Source organism: Nylanderia fulva, unplaced genomic scaffold (assembly GCF_048542155.1).
Source record: "Nylanderia fulva isolate GAGA-0341 unplaced genomic scaffold, ASM4854215v1 Scaffold27, whole genome shotgun sequence".
NCBI classification, from domain to species: Eukaryota; Metazoa; Arthropoda; class Insecta; order Hymenoptera; family Formicidae; genus Nylanderia; species Nylanderia fulva.
In genome coordinates, this window is record NW_028190336.1 from 2,227,135 (window position 1) to 2,248,628 (window position 21,494).

A 21,494-nucleotide genomic window follows, 5' to 3' on the forward strand; every position below is an offset into this window, starting at 1 on the left:
AGAATAAATTATTTTTATATACATATATACATTTTTATATACATATAATGCAGTTGTTACTATTATATAATATATATATGTATAGTATGATTAATAAAATCATAAGCGCGTTCTTTAAATAAAATGAATAAGTCAAATCTGAATTAAAATTCTTTCTTTATACTTGAATTTACACTTGTATGTATAATATGCTTAGTTATTTATCAAACCAATCTAATTGTAAGTAAGTTTGATCTAATTCATTCTAGTCCATCCATTTTAAGGCAACGAATTTACTAAGGGAACTATCTACAACTACGATTTATCAATTCGTTACCTCAAAATTAAATAAAATTTTTCTCACTCACCAAACGCCGACGCAGATCACTATATGTTGTCTGTAACATACAAATATGAAATCTAAATTATAGCAGCGTTCAAATTAATATTTCAAAAACTATTTCAAAAAATTATTATCGAACACGTCAAATTTTATACTTGGTACATAACAATAATAAATTATGTATAAATACTAGGTGGCGTTTCTGTATTCCCATGTTTTTATTTATTTAAAAATGCTTTTATTATACTCGTGCTATACATACTTAAACTATAATAATATTATATTTAACAAACAAACTTTATCTCTTTATATATACATATATATATATATATATATACATAATATATCTATAGTTTATCATAATACTGTAGAAAAATTTCATTGATATTTCCAACTTATTTATATAAAAAGATTGCTTTATATTTTGTCCATCGATTGAATTTGATTCTGGGTGTTTCTAATAAATAATCTTCGAAAACAGAGAGATTAATGATCCGAAGTTGATCGTTTCTTGACACACGATGAAGATTACGGCGACGTAGTTAGCCGTGATCGCTTGTTTGCTCGACACGATCGATAAAGTCTAGGATGCCGGTGATATTTCCCTTCCTAAGCGAAGAGCCACTACAACGTGTATGAGCCGTTGCTGAAGAGGCTCTCTGCGAGAGATCACGAGACCATCGCGGTGACGCACTTCCCTCGCGAGGATTCGCCTGGCCGACGTGGACATTCCGTCCAGTTTGGTGAGCACTCGATAGCTTGCTCGCTCGCTCAGCTTCCGGAATTTCACGATTTCGAGGTGGAATATTAGATACCTGACCTAGAATATCGGTGCGAAAATTTGGTGTCTCCTGCTGATCCATCCAAAAGTGAAGAGGGTCATCGACACAAGAGAATGCTTTGATTTACTCGTAGACGAGACTTTTGCCGTTGAATGCTTCCTGAGTATCATGCTTTAAATATACCTAGTTTGACGTTATCAGCAGCGTCGCGTTCCCATGATCGTACTAAGATCCTTAGGAATCCTGAGAATTCGAGCTACATACCTAACTGGTTCAACCCAGGCGAATGAGTTTTCTTGAAAGATCGATTAATATGACGATGGTACTACCGATCACCAAACTGGCTTATAGGGAAGCAGCTGCGCGGAATTTATCCCAAAATTGCTGTTAGAAATTCCGCCTATCGACGATGCTATTTTTACTTTGCGTGAGTTTGGTATGCACCGCATAAATGCTCGAAATTTCATTTAGTGTTGATGACAAAATTAATGATTATATCGCAGATAAATGAGATTATCCAAACTGCTTTTACGCAGAATTTTTAACTCTTTTATATATAATCAATCATGTATACATTTGTGTGAATAAATTGTATAAAATGTATAAAATAAATAGCATCAATCTGTTATATTAATTATATTTCACGATTAGAAAGATATCGGTAGAATATTCAATCGCGAATGAATCTATAGGGTGTTACTATCTGATGAAACGAGTTATGAGATCGCGAGATGAAGAAAATATTTTGGGCATGATTTGTCTGACTTCCTTCGGTTTATAATATCGTTGATCTTGAAGAATGCGGCCGTAAGCATGAAACATCTAAACATCTGGCGCGAGAATTTAAGGAAATCGGAGGTATTCATATTCCGATATCGAGCCCAAAGCCACCGTCTCGTGGATCTTTAGGATTATCTGGACGCTCACAGCGGAAACGGCGTTATTTACTTTAGTCTGAGATCGCAAATAGACCCGTCCACTATACCGAGCCAGGTGTTTGCCGCCCTTTACCGGGCATTCGAGCAAGTACCGCAGCAAATACTGTGGAAATGCGCCAAAGGGAGAAGAGAATGACCCCGCTGCTGGGAAACGTTAAGTGCATCGAATGAGCGCCGCAGCTCTCTGTATTGTGTACGTACTGCTTTTTTATTTTTTTCTCTTTTCTGGGCGGGATTAAATGTCGAAAGAAGCTTATCCGCGAGAAGGTCACGGAAAGAACACTCTTCTCGTAGCAGGTATACCGAACAAGAGAAGTTCTTGATAATAGAGTGGATGTCGATTGAACATGCCGGAAACGATTAAAAAAGTTTTCAAGCCCTTTGATTCCTTCTCCGTTATTACACATGTACGTATGATATAAAAATTTGACAATTAAAGTATCAATCCTCGATTATTTTAATAAAATCACAAATCTGATATCTTAAAATTATCTGTGCTGATATAAATGTAGCATAGCAATGATTAGAATAAATGCAATCGAAGATATAATTAATTGAATAATTATCAAAAGTTAAATTTAATTAAAATAATAATTAATTATAAATATATTTACTTTGGAAAATTGATAATTTGAAAGTAGTAATTTCTGTTCTAATTTAGGCAGAGGGTTTTAATAATTTTCATTCTTTCCAGTCCCTATCAACCATTGTGTGTTTGGTAGCGACAAATCTACCCGATACACTGCCTGCACGCAGAGGGAATAATGCATATTGCCGTACTGTGAAGCATAAATCATTTATTCATTGCAATATCATTATCCAGCGATCATATAAAACCCATTTGAAGTTTGCATTATCGTTAAATAATCCGTAGGTCAATTTGCACGAATATTGAACGGCTTTTAATGCCTATTATAAATTTACCGTTTGTTATTAATACAATGTAAAGAATAATACGCACTGTTTGTCAAAATATATGTAAGATCTGATAAGAACATTAGGTGAATCGAAAATAAGATGAAGAAGAAATTGGCGCAAATTGTTTAAAAACTTATATGTTAAATATAAATATTTATAATTTAAATATAATTATTTAATTATTAAAAATACAATACAAAATACATATTCGTATTATGCGGAATAATTTTTCATTCCTAAATAAGAAATTTTTGAATTTTTATTCGCTCATCATGATTATTAGGTTCTTAGTTAAATAATCTGATTCGTATTTATTTTATTTGATATTGTGTGCGTGTCATTTCTTTCCAACTATACCATATATGTAACATATATTATTACATTTAAAAAAATTTCAAATTGTCAGACATAACAACATTCTGAGTCATAATGTGCGCAATTATTTAGAATGCATCTGATCCGATAATATCTAAAGCAGAAGTGGAGAGAATTAATAATGCATCCAGTGTGTAAAATTCATACTATGATATTATACCTACATTCATGTACAAATACATGTGATACGCACTGCTTTTTTATGAAAGTGCCGTCCGCATGTACACGTGAAGAGAACAATTATTTTCAGGTATTCGCCCGTTTTTCCTCTAAACCACCGGCGCGTGACCAACGTTTTTCATAAAATTCCATTTTCGCTATATTATGCAATCAAGCTCGTTATCGTTATTACCTCGTTTTATCCGCTGTTACGGTTTCGTTTTTGTGTGTAAATTTTAAATTCACTATCCAAAAGTCAGAATTGTTATTTACAATGTTTTCTATTTTAAAATAAAGAATTGAAAAAAAAATTATTTAAGTTTTTAATTAATTATAAAATAATATTTTAAAGATAAAATTTCAAATTAGAGAGAAAAAATCAAACTATAAAGAATTAATTTTAAATAAATAAAAAATTGCAAAATTTGTAACTTATTTTTATCTATAAAAATGAAGTTTACTTCAATCTCTGCTTGTGGCTTCTTTATAATATGATGTAAATGTATACCGTGAACAAAGATAATAAGTACCCTCTTATCATATAAAATGTTTGAAATCGAATGCGCGACTCTTCATCACTCATGGAGGGCTGCTTTGGACGCAGGAAGCGATTTACTGTGGGGTGCTGATCTTAGAAATGTCTCTTCTAGTCGATCAGTTCTTGACTATGGCCTACTTTGTGTGAAGAAAAGACTGTTGCAGTTCGATTCCCGACGGATTCTCACATAAAAGATTATCGAACTATTTTATTGAATAAGAAATTTTTATCTACAAAAATCAAGATTTCTCTACTGCAGAGAATATTTTACTTTTTGCGCTTATAATTTTCGAAATTGTTATAAATTTTTATTAGAATTTTTTATATTATGCTCGATTTTCTGTATATATCAACTGTGATATAATTGAAATGTTAACGATTCTAATCTAATCAATAAGAGGGTAAAGAGATATCGATATCATAGACACCTGTCAGAAGCATCTGTTTCAATAAGTAGACAAAACTGATCAAACATCTGTTGCAACAAGTTATTCGAAGCCTGTCAATAATTGTCAGATGAATGGCCGTAATTTCGAATTAAATGGAATTTTTCTCTCGTTATTCACAATCCTAATATATTTTAACATAATTTAATATGATAAATATAGCCGAGAAGAATAATTTTTCATACAATTATAAAGTGGAAAAAATGACATCGCCCTCTTTAAAACAAAATTATTGAAAATTGTGTTTTAAATTTTAATGTAAATTTAATAATTTTTCAGTAGAATGTTTTGATATCAAATTGAATAATATATTTTCGCCACAAAATTAATAATACGATTAAATTTCTTTAAACCGATGCATGCAATGCATCCCTCTAATTTTAGTTTTTATCCCATATACATATGTACATATATGTATAATGTTCGAACAAAGCAAAATATATAGTACAATTAATAAAAATATCAAAACTCGATTTATTCATTTTTTAAATCGGGAATAATATTAAATAAAACTGCTATTTTATTGTATAAACATATATGCTTAGTATAAAAGTAAAATCCATTTTTACAGGAAAACTTTTTTTTGTAGAAAAATAAACTTTTATGAGAAATTACACTCATATAGATTCATAGAAAAAATTTCGTTGTCTTTACGAAGCAGTCAGTTTAATTAAAATAAATTGCTTCGTTATTTTAACATTTACAACGAGCTTTTGTTTTAACTCTGGTATGAATTATTCTTCAAAACACACGGCAAAAGCGGCTCGAGCATAACCGAGTGTGTACACCAGTACATACTCGGTTTCAACAACACAATGCCGACGTGCCATTACATTAATTGTAAGAGTCGTCTTATACTACGGAAAGAAGCTTTTGCATATTCCAGCCTTATATCACTCACACACTTTATTATAAATGTGTGCAGGCGGTACAGAGAGAGAGAGAGACAAAGAGAGAGAGCGAGAGCGAGCCAAAACAGGAAACCGGAAAAGCCAAGCGAGTACGCTCGGCTCTCGCGTAGGGAGAATAAAAGCGCAATATAAATTGGGGTAAAGCCGTTGGCTCCTTTGTGCCCTGTGAATGCAATTCAATAAAGTGTTTAGAGCGAAAAGCAGCACAAAAGAAGTCTGGCGATAAATGACAATTTGCTGAAGTTGGCAATTACGGTGAAGTACGCTGCTGTTGAAAGGTGGGCTTAATGGAACATTGTTAAAAAGTACGCAACAATAGGAGATAGACTGATAGACGTCAGAGCGCAGATTCCGCCATGATTTTTCTTCAGAATAATTTACGCAGTCAAGTATTCGTTAAAGTGCCCCATGCAATTTTATGCTAAAATAACAAATCTCTTGTAAACCTAATTTATTATGGTTCTTATCACACTATTCGAGTCTTATCCAACCCAGTTGATTTATCGTTTTTGCGAACTCGTTGCGTATATCTGATAAGCAAGATTTATAAAGCTAAGGTTTCTCGTTAATGCTAAAACACACTAGTTATCTAGTCTGATTTTCAGCATTATTTTTAGCTTGAAGAGCGATTTAAATCATATTTAATTTTTAAATTAGTTTTAACATTTCTAATATTCACAATACAAAACGTTTTCATATAATTATGTCAATACATAAATCGTTTAATGTAAATTTTACAGAGCTAAAAGTTGACTTTGTGAATATTTGATAAAATATTGGAAAACGCAAAATTATTGGCACATATTTCTAGTTTAATATATATTTTAATGAGAAACGTACCCATTGTGCGAAAATTCCATTTAATATTTTAGATTTTGAAAGAGGAGCACAATGTGTGTTACGTAATAACAATATTGTTATTTTATCTATTCAATTAATTTCTACCAAGCTTTTTAAGAGAAATAGTTTTCACATTGTTCTGCGCAAATGTTCTCTCTATCTTTGTGGAATATTCTTTCATAAAACTGATAAAACCGTGAAACTTTTGAGTTGGCAATAATGGATTTAACGAATTGGCGTCGCCGGCTTGCGACACATCATTGAATTTTCATTATCGTAAGCTGACAATAATATCGAATAAGTGTCGATATAATATCGCGCGTTGGATGACAGCGTAACCGTTTGCTGCGAGAGGTTTTCTTCCGTGTGCTTGTTACCTGGACGGTTTTTTTTTTTCATCACCTCATTATAGACAGAAATGGGGCGGAACGGCTGGAGAAATGCTCCATGTCTAATGAGCCTTTAGTTGTCTTCAGACTAGTGTGGATAAGTGTTGTCGAGCAACGACATTCTTGAGTGCGCGCACTTCTGTAGTCGAGAAAAGCTGTATAATTTTTTTTTGTTAACAAGAAGAAATGTGTTGTATTGTCAACATTTTTATCTAATAAAATAAATGAATGTATCGCCGAAGACTGCATATGATCTGATTTAGTATACATTTACACAATGTTCTTTATTGTATTTAATATATTGTTCTTCGTCGTATTCATTATTTCTCTGAATTGATCAATATACAAAATGTGCTACTTTTTACGTGTATGTCATTGTCAAGAATTCCCTTTATGTGTGCATCGTATTGAATTTATGTTTCAAACTGTGCGAATAGTATAGGTACACTACGTATGTGACAGCATTCTGTCTGTATCGCTTGAAGTTTTGCTCGCTTCTGCTTGAATAGGCAACGATCGAGCGGATCCGTAAAAGGCAAATATACAAAATATAGGTTACATATCGCTTCGTTGCGCTTTTATGCTTTTTCGAACATGAGGTCGCAAATATCGAGCTCCTTTTTAAGACACGGGCATCTGCCTATACGAGAGGTAAATTGTTATCGACGTCTCTTCCAGTTTGCGCGTCTCGTCGAGTTCTTCGTCAAATCTTTTTTTCAGGATGATTGCTCGTACGTTTGGAAAGTTTCCGCCGCGGAACGTTGCGAATGGGTGAGGAATACTGAAGACTGCTACTCAGATTCGATGATTCAGTACACGATATTGTTGTTTTGCTATTTCAAATCCGAAGAGGCATACCTGTTTATTAGCGGCTTGGTCCTCGTACTTTTATTTCTAATTTATTTATTCTTGGTTTTAGGATCCACGGCAGATAACTTGTAAGTTGATTCATTTTGGTAATTATAGCCGGAAATAATTATATATCAATTTCAATTTTTTATTAAAAATTGATAATTATCAGTATTTATCAAATTTATTCAATTTCTGAATAAATTATATATTTTATATTTAATACCATATATTTTAATACGGTGCAAATTTATTAATAAAAATTAAGCGCGGATAAATATATATATATATATATATATATATATGTGAAAGAATAATATTGTTTATTAAAGAATTCATTTGGTATAAATGCAGATTATGCAAATACAACGTAAGCAGGGATAATAAAATTACACCTTTTCTTGATACAAAATTGAGAACTTTGGCCAAGTTCAATTTTGATGAAAACGTGTGTTACCATCTACATGTAGATGATTACGTAGCTACAACACAAATTTAGACTTTGGCAAGTAACCAAACCAATAATCGAAAGATTCATGCTTCCTCGTATTTCAACAGTCTACATTCTACGAAGTGGTTTCTTTCAAAATGATAAACGAAGGGTTCCCTTACTCTTTCAAGTTATACAAATATCAAGGAAATATGGCAGATTGCCATGCATTCAATAATGTGGGGTCTCGAAGTCCCAAAAAATTGAGATTTTTTTTAGTCGTAGGTTTTTGATATTTATAACTGCTACTATATTGATGGGAAAATATCGTTGTTTTACTATATTTAATATAGTTTTCTAAAATAAGTCATATACATTTTTCTATAAAACTTTATACAACATTGTGCTTCAGTTATCAAAATCAACACGTATTCTATAATATATAAGGAACATATTATATAAGTTTATAATGCGAGTTTTATCAAACTTTTATCCGCCATATTTATATTCGATACCACGCTCTTGCTTTTACGCTGACGCGACCATCATCTAAATTTCTGGTACTTTTAAAAATCGCTAAGTAGTTTCGTCATATTTATTTTTCTGCGCTTAATGATAAATAAATGCAACCGTGCTATCGTAAAGTTTGTTGAAACTTAGCTTTGATCTATATCGAATATAATAATTAATAAATAATGAATTCAGATACTAAATTGATTTTTCTGTATAAATAACGTTTTCCGTATATAGTAAAATATCAAAGGCTAAATAACGATATTAATTTAATGATGCGCTTCTCAGATAAATATTATTTAAAAGTTGCTTCCTTTTCAAGCTAAATACTTGGCGTATTTTATGCTTTATTAAAAAGTCGTTATACCAATGAATGCAAATATTGATATTTCTTTAAATTTTAAATGAAGTTTTATATTACCAAAATAAAATGTTGCTTTTTATAAATATTTGTGTAAATATATATATATATATATATATATATATATATATTAGAAGAAAAAATATATTATTTTAAATTAAAAGTTAAGAATTTTAATTAAAAGTAAGAAAATTGAAAAAATTTTAAACTAATTTAAACTAATTTAATTTACTACAGAAATTAAATTCGAGAGTCCATGAAGACCATTCTTTACAGTTATAAAACTTTTCATATTACAATTAAAATACTTTTCCATAAATTTTTCTTCAATCTTATAACATAAATATTGAAACGGTGTTAGATATGTATAAACATTGTGAATTAATCGTTATACGATATTTTGATTTCAGTTTTTGTCCAGCACTGGCGGTAATAGCCAGTGTAATGCATCTATCGGATAACATAGCTGGGGTGACGATATTGGCATTCGGAAACGGCGCGCCTGACATCTTCACGTCCCTCGTGTCGAGAGGCGACGGAGCGATAATAATGTTCACCGAATTAATCGGAGCGGGTGTCTTCGTGACCTCGATGATCGCCGGTTCCGTGGCGATAATTAAACCCTTTAAAGTTTCACTCAAATCTCTCATGAGAGATGCCTGTTTTTATATCGTTTCCGTGTGCTGGATTAGTTACGTAGTATGGGATGAAATAGTTTACCTCTGGGAAGCCGTAAGTACGTCTTATTATTTTTATTCAAATTCAATAAAGCAATATTAATTGACTTTTCCTTATTCATTTCGTATATTATATTTTTTACACATGAGTCGATTATTTCGTTCATGAATACGGCAAAAAATATATTTTTTCTCTTTTTTTCACTTCGTATTTTTACAACGACTCGTTTGTAACAAATATAAGATTATAACGAGCATAATCGGAAAAAATTATACATGAAAGAAGTATTTCAATATTATAAAATGTCTTTTTTATATCGTATTTTACAATTACTGATTATTATATGAGAGAAAATATTTATATAAAAAATGATTAATTATTATTCGCACTCGAAGGCTAATATTGCTTTATAGTTGAATATCCAAGTAGAGTAAATATACATATGTAATTTTGATAATTTTGTTCCGTGCCAAATATATAATTAAATATATATAGGTAAAGTGATTGATTCTCAAATAAATAAAATAATTTCAGCGAATCTAACTTTGGCAATTTTTTTCTAGCTAGTAATAAATGAGAGTGAAAAAACATTATACACATATTGTAATATACATTTATATTTATATATACGCATATAGCGATATAATTTTATTTGTTATTTCAATCGAGCATTCAAATATTGACGTAATTGCTAAGTGAAATGATTAAAATGTGATATTAATTTTATTATACACATATAGTATATATAAATAATTAAGATATTTGGCATTTTATCGATATTTCGCACGGCAAATCAAACACATCATAATGAAAGAGGAAGTTTAACTGCGGGAAGCCATAAGTGGTTTCATTCCGGAATAACAATAATTCTTCAGCGAATTTAATTAAGCTACGCCGCAGTCTCTCTCTCCACAACCTGCCGGCTGGGCTTGCAATCTGACTGTCGATGAATTTTTGCGGGATTCCGCGGCAAGGAATCCGTTTCACCGGGAAAGCAGGGATTATTGTTGCAACGGATAAAGTCCGGAGAAATAATTGTGCGCCCGTGTAAAGCGCCATTGGTGGAGGTTATTGTTACGCTACGTCGCTAAAGCCGTCGAATATCCTGATTCATCTTCTTCATATCGCAGAACGTATAATAGTATTGTAAACAGACAGAAATTCAATTTTACTCGTCTAGATGCTTTGTAATTCTTCCGAGCAGAACCGATTTTAATATAGTTATGTATATGCATATAAATAAGCACATTTTGTGCAGGGAACAGACAACTTGTATTTGGTATGCGCATTCACTTATTACTTGCTTCATTAAAAACTCTTGGAAGGAATTTTCTCCTCAACAATATATCTTTTTCATTCGAATTAGAGAAAAAGGAATAATTAAGATTTTTTTTCTTCAATTAAGAAGAAAATGCACCTAAGCTTTTTGCATGTCGTGTATGCAAACCATTTATCCCAGTTTTATTAATAATATATGCAAGAAATTATCTTATCAAGAGATATTAGGACTTCTTAATGTTTATTTTAATTGCAGGTTTTCTTCTGGTTTACATGTCATTCATCGTCGTGGTCATAATAATGCAAATATGTGAGACCAAAGAGGAACATCTGAAAAGTATATAATATTGCAGATTCCTGATTTATATCGACGAATTATTCGTGAATTTTTAGCATCTTATTTAAGAATTTTAAGTGATAAGCTAATAGTTTCAAAAAATACAAATAAAATTATACTCGCATTTAGAAACTTCTAATTTACTAAAGAAATATATTCTTAAGGATATCTCTATAAAATTTTATAATCCATACGCAAGAACTATTTTGAATCCATAATAAGAAACTTTTTCATGACTTTTAAATTCGCTATAAAAATATAAAAAAGAAATGACTAGCTTCTGTTTTCTATTTCTTCCTCTTCTTCTTTATCGCCTATAGAAAATTTTCTCCATACTAAGTATCGATCCCTTTTCCCGAGAACATTCTTATGTACTTTCAGCTAGGATCCCAAGTGTACCTGATCCAGACGTCCTGCATACTTACTTGGCGAACAGAGACACAAGCACCATTCCCAAGATTCCCGCTAAAAGCCGACCTTTTGGCTTGCGTGCCAAACTAGGTACCAAGCGTCATTTTTACGACTCATCGCACATATCCATGTCTTTGGTTCTTTTGAATTTTTTAAATAGTTTTTCAATCTTTTATCTTTCGCAGAACCATGCGTTCTTTTTACATTAAATAAAACGTATGTATCTCTATTCTTGCATATTTCCTTTCTAAAATTATTATTTCTTCAAAAGAAAGAGTTAAATGTAGAAAATGTAGAATTTGTTGTCACAAAGTATATATATATATATATATATATTAATCATACATTTTCATTATAAATAATTGCGTATTTATCTCACAGCTTGCACATATTTGAATGTATATTTCTATATATTTTTAAAAAGCAAAAATTTGTTAAATCTTATAAACTTATTTTATTCTTGTTATATAATTTTTATATATGATTTAATGTTTTTATACATATTTGTATATTTGTTTTAATCAGATATTGCCGTCATAACGGAAATAGAAAGATCGAAACTACGAGGCAATCTCGTCCAGTTAAGCCCGGAAATTAGCGACTACGTTTCTGACCGACCAATAGGTCTTTTCACAGAATTTTTGTACGATATCAATCCGATCAGCAAAGAAGATTGGAAGAAATCGAGTAGATTGCTTAAGATCATTTTGATTATACGTTCGCCCGTCATGTTGTTATTGCAAATCTTTATACCAGTTGTAAATCCTACTGTTGAGAAAAGAGGCTGGTCAAAGCTATTGAATTGCTTTCAGTTGTGTGTAACACCTACAATAATATTATTTTTATTAGATGGTACGTCTCATTCATTTTCAAACTTCATAATACAATCGCGCGTATCGCTAATAACAAAAACGATTTTTTTATATTTAACAATATAAATTTTCGAAAAATATTTTAACTCAATAGAAAGTGTTATATTTTCTATAAACTTGTTATTGAAAATAAAGTTATATGTGATAAAAATCTATATTTTTTATTATATATAGGAAAAATATTAAAGACGCTATTTATTGCTTTCTGTGATATTTCCTTCTTCTATTGTATATATAATATAGAATCAGTCTAAAAATATCATACAAGTGTTTTTTTTTAGAACGCGGTTTATTGCAAAATATGATAGATGCGAAATCCGGACGGATAGTCAATAACGCATAATGATTGTATCGACAATCAATGCATATAACACAATCTGTACCACTCAACTTCAATTTCATTTTAACTGTTTTATTGCAGTTTGGCAAACGACTTTTGGCAATGTGCCGATAGTGCTGATATTCCTCGTTGTCGGCACCGTAATTGGTGTAATTGTGTTTCTAACGACTCACGTGAACCGTGTACCAAAATTTCATAATGTGAGTACTTGTTCTTTCCTTTTTGCACAAGAGTATAATCAAAAGTTTAATAAGTGCTTATAATAAGTCTCATAAAAATGCGAGGAAGAGATTAGAAATTGTACTAATAATGAAACACGTTTAATTCTAGATCTTTGCATTTTTGGGATTTTTCGCTGCTATGTTGACGGTTTATTTAGTGGCCGGAGAGATCATGGCGGTACTCCAATGCATAGGATACGCATGTAGCATATCTGACGCCATGCTGGGTATCACTTTTCTTGCATGGGGAAACAGTATCGGGGGTGAGTCGTGTTGAAAAATGCTTCTTGTTACCAAAAGTACTTTTGTGAAGATAGAATAAATCAAAACCGTACAATTCGCTAAACAAAAATTGTACACTCTCGGATTAAATTTTCAATATGAATCGGATAATGTAACGTTGCGCATTTTTCAGAATTATTATGAAATTAAATTTGTATTAAATTTGTATCTCTCTGAATAAGAATTCGATATTTTTCCATAAGAATCCATACAAGATAATTCGAAATTTTGTCCAGATCTGATATCGAATGTCGCTATCGCCAGACGAGGATTTCCTCGTATGGGATATGCAGCTTGCTTTGGCGGACCGATGTTTAACACTCTGCTGGGACTAGGGCTGACTTATGGTATTGCCAGCGCTGCCGATCCTGAACAACACACGAAGATCAGGATCAGTGATATGGCACCCGGTTGCCTAGCTTTCCTCCTGTGTTCACTAGTGGCTACCATCATTTATCTCAACATTACAGGAACTATCGCACGCCGTTCATATGGCGGCCTTTTATATTCCATCTACTTTGCTTTTATTCTTATACAATTTTTAAGTGAATTGCACGTTATACATCCGCTTGGCACCGATTTCAGACCCGACGTGTAATATTAATATAATATCACATATATGCAGTATTTAATGCTGCTTTGTCATTTATATTAATATGTAAATATATAAGTGCAAATTAATAAGAAATAAAAATTATTTTTTTAATTAATTATGAATCATGTTCTATTCTTGACGCAACAACGTTAAGTGCCGCAAGATAAGGTGTCTCTAGAAGAATAAAAATATGGAAGAACGCTTCTCTCTCATGAATTATGTTAAATGAGTCAAGATTATACGAATACAGACGGAGAGATGCATTTTTAACATGAAACGGAAGGTAAACTTTGTAGGAAAACATTTGAATGCTAGATATATGTATGTTTATATATATAAAATATATAAAGAGAGAGAGAGAGAGGGGGGAGAGAAGAGAAAAAGCAGGGAGAAGTAAGAGCGACGTCAGGTCGTTTTTAGACATTTCCCCGGAGAGAACGAAGTGTCCCGTTTCCGACCGAAACCGGTTAGTATGGTCACCATAACGCCGAAACGGAAACCACAAGTCATGAGGCGGTTAGTAGCTTGGGGTACGTGTCACTTTTAAATTTTACATTGCGCTGTATATCATGGTAAGCTCGAGTGCTACACACAGACCCGCGTAATTGAATCCGTTATTAGGTGAGGGACACATTTTCTACGTGCAAACGTTTCTTACATAACGCTTCTCATTTTCTTCCGAACGCCATAAAAAGATGAACGCGAATTGTTTTTATCTTTTTATATATCTGCCTTCCTTTTCCAACGTATACATATATATTCTCTTATCCACTATACATGCCGTCCTACTTTTACATTATCTTACAATGACTTTTCTTTGGCGATTTTACAACTGATAGTTTTTCAACGGAAATGTCGAGTCATCCATAGATCTTTTTAGAACAATTAGAGATTGTAGATAAAGAACTTATGGCTAGCTAAACTACTCAAGAAAGAGGTAATAGATGATAAATCAGTGTCTTTTAGTTCATTTTGCATAGAGATTACTTTAATAGAATTTTAACTTGTCGCGCATAATTAAAAAAAAAACGCAAGAATTCAATTATACATTTAAATTGAAAACTCTAGAGAGGTATACGATTGAGATCTCAGAAGAGAAAAATTATTTCAGTTTTTAACAAAGAATAGTGTAGTCTTTATAAGAAATAAGGAAAAGTCAAGTAGCAGCAGAGATATAACATTGTTCATTCTCTTCCATACCTTTTCATCCTTGTGTCTCTTTCTATAGATATTGAGAGAATCGTTTCTAGCAGTCTCTTTCAACATGTATACCGAGGTCTCCCTATTGTCTCCATACGAAAGTTTAATTCCGAACCACCTCTACTTTCCGCTCCCCTTTTTGCCCTATCAAAGTGCCGATAGAACAATGAACAAAGATGGCTTGTCGGCGAGATAGACCAAAGTTTTGCCACTGCAAAATCTGGCTTTTCTCTTGTGGTAGTATCTGCGTATGTAGAGAGGAGCCAGAGTTTGCGAAGCTTCAGGAAAGGCTATTTATACGAAATGAGTCTCTTCATATTTTATTAATGTATACATATATATATATATATTGAAGATGAAAATATATGTGGAATAAGAAAAAATGTATGCTAATCATTTAAGTTAATAATTCTTGCGAATTTAATATTTATCGTAGCAGTATATAATATTATTTGTTATTATATTAATTTTGAATTTTAAATTTTGATATTGTTTTTAGCATGGTACATACAGAATCCATGTATTCGACAAGGTAATTCATTATTCTCAATTAATTTGTCGTACAAGCGCGACACCTGTTGTTCTCAATACACATAAATTGCATTTAATTATGTGCAATTAATGTTGTGATCTCACTAGAAAATGTACACTCCATTTAACATTTATCAGATGTATAATATATGTTATCAAACGTTATAACAGAAAGCCAATAAAAATTACCCATACATGAAGAATTTAGAGTTGAATATTTAAACTAATAAAGTTATATATTTATTTGATATAATTTACTTTTTGAGATTAAACTAAAAAGTGCGTCAACTGTAATAGCAATTTGTGATATTTGTATAATGGCATTTGTGAAAAGGCGTTATATTACAAATAAAAAAAATTGCACAAGTTTAAAGAAATAACAGCGATGTCAGATAATAAATATGCTAACGTTATATGCATAACCTCACGTCTACTTGTAGTCTATGCTCTGTTGTGAATCGTTCTCAAATTCGTATTCAAATCGTATTCAAAAGCCAACGGCATAGAAACTGGACTGGCGTACGTTTCTCTTTCCAAACTATAGAATTCTTTGTGTACGTTTTTACGAGATGGCTTTTTATCGCGTATTATCCGATTTTGCAAATTCTCGCGCTTCAACATCCATTGTCAGCGATATCGATATTATGTGAAAAAAAGGGAAAAAAAATAAATGTTCGCAGAATAAGTACAGTGTTTTTTAAACGAAAGAATTTACTGACAAATATTGAATAAAAGTTTGTGAAAGCAAAGAAAACTTTATCGAACCATATATTAGGGTCGACTCCCCCCTGTCTAGAACGACTGGATCGGTGCCCAGCATCCGTAGATAAGAGTCCTGTCTAGTCTCTTCCGTGCCAACGCGAGTTAACGACCCTCTCATCCGGATCGCTCGCTCAAGGGTAGCGAACGCAGAAAATATTCAACATTAGTAAATCGGAAAAGCAATACAAGAAAAAGGCATTAATATCCTTTTTATATAACGTTATTTTATAGAACGCACATTGGTATTCGTATAACGTTATAAAAACTTTTGTAAAATCAATCCGCTTTAAATTTAAGCTGTTTATAAATAAATCAGAGGGATGCTGGCACAACGAATACGTGAACATGGGTCACGGCAAATTGGATTATCGGATTTAAGCGCTATATGCAACAACGTTGTCAAATTTCTCCAAGTATATTCTCTCCTGACTTATCAATCATCTCCGAAACACTATCCCGTCACCGCTATACAGGTATATACATACTATATATATTCAGACATCTATTGAATCACCATGTCTAAATAGTGGTGATAGTAACTTTAATATAGTTTAATATAGTTGAATATTAAATGTTTGCCCAGAGTACACTTCGTCGACATATTAATTATCTACTTTCGCGTAACATTTATGGTATTATATTACTCTCTACGCGATATACATGTGCCATTTGTAATTACCGATGGATATGGAATTACCGGCTAATAGATGATTAATTAATCAAAATTAAATATTTTCCCATTTAAAATAACATGTGATACTTTCTGAAGAGATAATTCACACGTGTACTGCAATTAATCCGTATACAAAAAAATCTCGATCTTTATCATCAATTATCGGCTTATTTCCAGCGTTTTCGAACTCTCTGGAACTCAATAAAAGTGGACATCCGGATATAATGTATAGCATTACTCTTATTTCGAGGTCTATGGAACCTCCAATCGATGCTCGATATCAGGACTAAATAAAGTACCCATGGTACCATTATTACTTCCGGAAAACTTCTATCATTAATTCGACTAGAGGACTTTAAAGGGAAAAACGTCGCTGTAATATCTGTCTCGTGTCTGTCGTCGTTCAAGTTTTTATTCTCACCGCAAAATAACTTTCGGACAATGTGTTATACGATTGCAGTTCCGCTTTCAGCATTTTTATACCGTTCGTCACATTCAAAAGAAAACATTTTTTTTTTTAAAAAGACTTTAAAACTTATCGCTTTGATCTCAAAATTACACTAATTATGTATTTTCAACGATATTAATCCATTTCTCTATAAAGTACCAATTAATTAATCCAAGATAAATAAGATGAAATATATAAATGAGGAAAAAGTAAATTAAATAGCAAAATAAACAGATATATAAATGATTAAATTACTAGTAAAATTGTTATAAAAAAAAATTAACTCTGAAATGCATTTCTTTTAAAATGCATGTGTAGAAAATGCATTATCGCAGAAACATAATAGTGTAATAATGCATGCGGTACGTTTGTATGGGATGGTTTAATTTACACAATATTATGCAATGCACATGCATAGCCGGGATTTTAGTGAGTTTACAAAAATTATTGCATTATCCGGCACACTTGCATTCATGTTTACACAATCCTAGAAATAACGATAATAATGGCGATGTCGCATATGTTTCGCTCGATTTAACTTTCGCGTTAATGCGTGCCACGGGCGATAACGTTTTACAGCATTGCAGACATTTGTTACATACATATTTCAATGATTTGCGCAAATGCGCGCTTCGATCCAAAAATTAAATATAAACGCTCACTGCATGTACGTATACGTATGTACAGCATTTATATTCCCGTATTTAAATAACGAGAGGCCATGAAACAATGTGAGATTCTTGAAGAATTTTTCTGCCTACCTTTTTGTACGTAATCATATTTAAAAACTGATATACCTATCTTCCAATATAATGTGCGTACATTGCAACGATCTCATCTCTCATTTTCAGCCTCCATCTGGCGGAATCGCGAGAGTTTGAAATTCTACCGAGAAATATATTGTAGCTAGATAAAATATATTACACTTGTGTGAGATATTCTGCTCGTATTACTTGTACCAGCAAAATAGGAAACGGCGCAACGGTGATAAACTGCATACTTATACGTAATTCGAATGAGATAGACAGGTTTTTCTCGGTTTTTATATCGATTCACGCCGATGATTTATTACGACGGCGCATTGCTTATATGTACGCCGCAAACTTCTACACGTTGACGGAATTCATAACTCAGGTATTACAAGAAATTTAGCTTCGATGCTACGAAGGTCATATATGCGGTATTTGTGAGATGGCAGTTTGGATTTTGCTGAATCACGATTCCATGAATTATTGACGATAGCTGAACTGGAAATTGATTTTCTGATGTTAGCAGCGGTATCGCGTATTCGAGCCAAACATTTTTTATTTCCGTTATGTATGGAATGTTTTGTGTTGATGACACAGCTCGACCGTCCACGATATCCGGAAAAATTAATCTCTTTGCTGAAAAATCAATACGCTACACAATATCGCCGTCAATGAATAAGTATACGTATATGGATATAGAGAATGTAACAAAAATTTCCGAATATAAACGAACAGATAAATATGCTGCATTCTCTTTTTCTCCTCTCACCCTTTGCTCGTTAAAAATGTAAAAAATCATTTTTATAAATATAAAAAAAATTTAGAAAATAAATTGTCATCTTGCAGATGTATTTTTAAATCATCTAAAAGTTTTTCTCTTTACTTATATTTGTCAATATTCATAACTTCAATAATTATGTTAAAATAAATAAGATAGATTAGTAAATAAAATGGAAAGATCTTTCATGTTAAAATTAATATGTTTTTATCCGTATTTTGTTTGGTACGAAAATCGCATTGTACGGAACGCAGACTATCGAAGAAAATAGCGATAAACGATATCGAGCGCAAGGAACAGACATTTAAGGCCATAGCAACAAATACTACTTTGGAGAGGAATAGAGAAATCGAGAAACACTTAGGTGGTCGTTAAGTTTGATCGCGAAGATCGACCAAATTACGCTTGTTGTCACGAAAACGAATCATTGAAATGTTCAATGGACTCAGACATGGAAAATACGTTTTGTATATAATATGGTATAAGAAAATTGTGTAGTTTGTTAAACAGAATTATGTATAGTAAACGGGAAATAAACGGGCAAAATTATGTACTATTTTTTTATATTTAAATAAAATGTATATATAAAAAAATACAAGGCTTAAATTCTTTCAGATATAACTATAGTTTTAGGGGCTATATAGTTTAATATATCCTTTTAAGCGCTATATAGTTTTAGGTAATAGTTTTATTATATGAATTGTATCTACGTGTTAAGTGAGAAAATTAGTGCAATTGAAACTTATTTTGAGCACGATAGAATTGCAATCCCAACAACGATAACAAATATATCAGGATAGCGTAAAACAATTGGGTATTGGATGCGTCGACGCATGCAAAAATCGATAATCGTTCGTATTGCCGTTAAACAAAAACAAATCGACCGAATATACAGTACTTGAAATGGTAGAAATAAATTTTTGACTCGCATGAGTAGAATTTAATGGAGGAATGAGATGGCTTATCGCTTGGATAGTTCAGTACAGTTAACTGTCCAAAAAACATTGCTGTTCTCTGATTTTATTATCCTGTCGTTTCTATCTGAAATATTCTTGAATATCATTGTGTATAAAAATAATAAATATGTTTTAATTTTTATACACGTACATTTTGCAAAAAATAACAATAATTCCATTATTAACTTGTTAAAATGTTTAATGTTTATCGATAAGCGATGGCAATGTGCTTTATAATTTAAAATTTTATATGCTGCTGACAATACGCGTTTATAGATTAAGTCATAGTTTCTGCTTTGTATGCTCATTTATTGTGAATAATAACAAAAGGTAAAACATTTTTTAAATGCACTCATTTAATTTTACTAAATGCAACATAAGAAAATAATTACATGATGTGAATATTTTTAATTAGTTAGGCTTGATTTAAATAATTGTAGAAGTGTGAGTAATAATATTTAAAATGTTATTTGTTATGCTCTCTTGCGTATCTATGCATTGAATGGATTGAGATGAAAACAAAACGCTATCTGCAATACTTGCATATCTATGAATTGAGTAGATTGAGATTTATACAAAATGTTCTATATAGAGTTGACGGAAAGTAAACACGTAATATTTTCCAACATAACAAATATAGTTTTTATTATATAGTATTTATTTTTAAAGAAAAATATCATGAGACATTACCAACGCTAATTCGGTTTTACACTGACAAAAATGCTTTTTAAACTTTACGAAGACTAACGTTACATATACGCTATCACGTTATTACGTTATTACGCGTTATTCACTTTCCGCCAATTTTGCGACGCTTTGTACGAAAAAAGCCAGCAAATTGAGAAATTTATTTATAAGCTAGCTAGAGAGATAATAACTTGAGGAAAAGAGTTGGGTATACCGGGATTCGCTGAGATTGCGTACTATGTGTTATTAGGTACTTGAAACGCATACTTTGGTTTGATGCACATTAGAGCTTTTGGCTACGTTTATCCGCGCGTCTTACGCTCACGTTTTATCGATGCATTACCTTTACGATGTTATCGAGCAACTTGGGAAGAAATGATTTCCGCTCGAAAGATCGGATTACGTAAATATCGGTTTTAATACGATAGATATACTTGAGCTAGAATGCGCGATTCACCTACATATGCATTACGGTGCAGCAGCGTCAGCTAAGGATATGCCGCATGTTTTCTACTGGGAAATAGAATTTTCACTATTGCTGTAGGGAGCTGAGTTTATAGTTTCATGACGGAGATAAACGAGGAAAGTCGATACGATGCCGACAAAAGTCGGCAGTTGGGACGAAACGCCCGGATGTATTAATTGCTCTGGGGAAGACTATGAACAACAAGAGATAAAAGGATCTACGGAAGATCCTTCATAGAGAAAGAATAAGGGCAATCATAACGGTCCAAAGAGTTTCCAATTCATCGAGAGATATTGTACAGACAGGATAATTGTGACATAGTATCTATATGTAACTCTATCATTTTTACAAAAAAATTTAAAAAACATTTTATAAGAATATTGATAATAATGCTGTATAAATGTAATGTATTAACGACAGTTATGTATACAAAAAATAAGAAAAAGAAAAGCATATCTT

The 21,494-nt window shown here is 31.9% G+C and overlaps 1 protein-coding gene and 1 long non-coding RNA gene across 2 annotated transcripts in view; one reads left to right on the plus strand and one right to left on the minus strand.

The window, feature by feature from the left end:
* Window positions 1-357: 357 nt before the first annotated feature.
* Window positions 358-21,494, minus strand: part of LOC146722809 (uncharacterized) — a 40,928-nt gene continuing 19,791 nt past the window's right edge. The window contains exon 4 of the long non-coding RNA XR_014924922.1: window positions 358-377. This is a non-coding gene — a long non-coding RNA (uncharacterized LOC146722809). The remainder of the gene's footprint in view (window positions 378-21,494) is intronic.
* LOC114931507 (mitochondrial sodium/calcium exchanger protein) lies at window positions 7,213-13,788 on the plus strand. Its single transcript, XM_029303590.1, has 9 exons — window positions 7,213-7,269; window positions 7,339-7,556; window positions 9,182-9,507; window positions 10,984-11,064; window positions 11,446-11,565; window positions 12,001-12,327; window positions 12,769-12,887; window positions 13,018-13,171; window positions 13,427-13,788. The coding sequence occupies exons 1-9, from the start codon at window positions 7,213-7,215 to the stop codon at window positions 13,786-13,788; spliced, it is 1,764 nt and encodes a 587-aa protein (XP_029159423.1).

Bases quoted from the DNA above. Each gene is read 5' to 3' on its own strand.
- LOC114931507 (XM_029303590.1), top strand. From the start codon at position 7,213: ATGAGGTCGCAAATATCGAGCTCCTTTTTAAGACACGGGCATCTGCCT. The intron at 11,065-11,445 runs GTATATAATATT...ATGTACTTTCAG, and splicing joins CAAAGAGGAACATCTGAAAA to CTAGGATCCCAAGTGTACCT. The intron at 12,888-13,017 runs GTGAGTACTTGT...GTTTAATTCTAG, and splicing joins GTGTACCAAAATTTCATAAT to ATCTTTGCATTTTTGGGATT.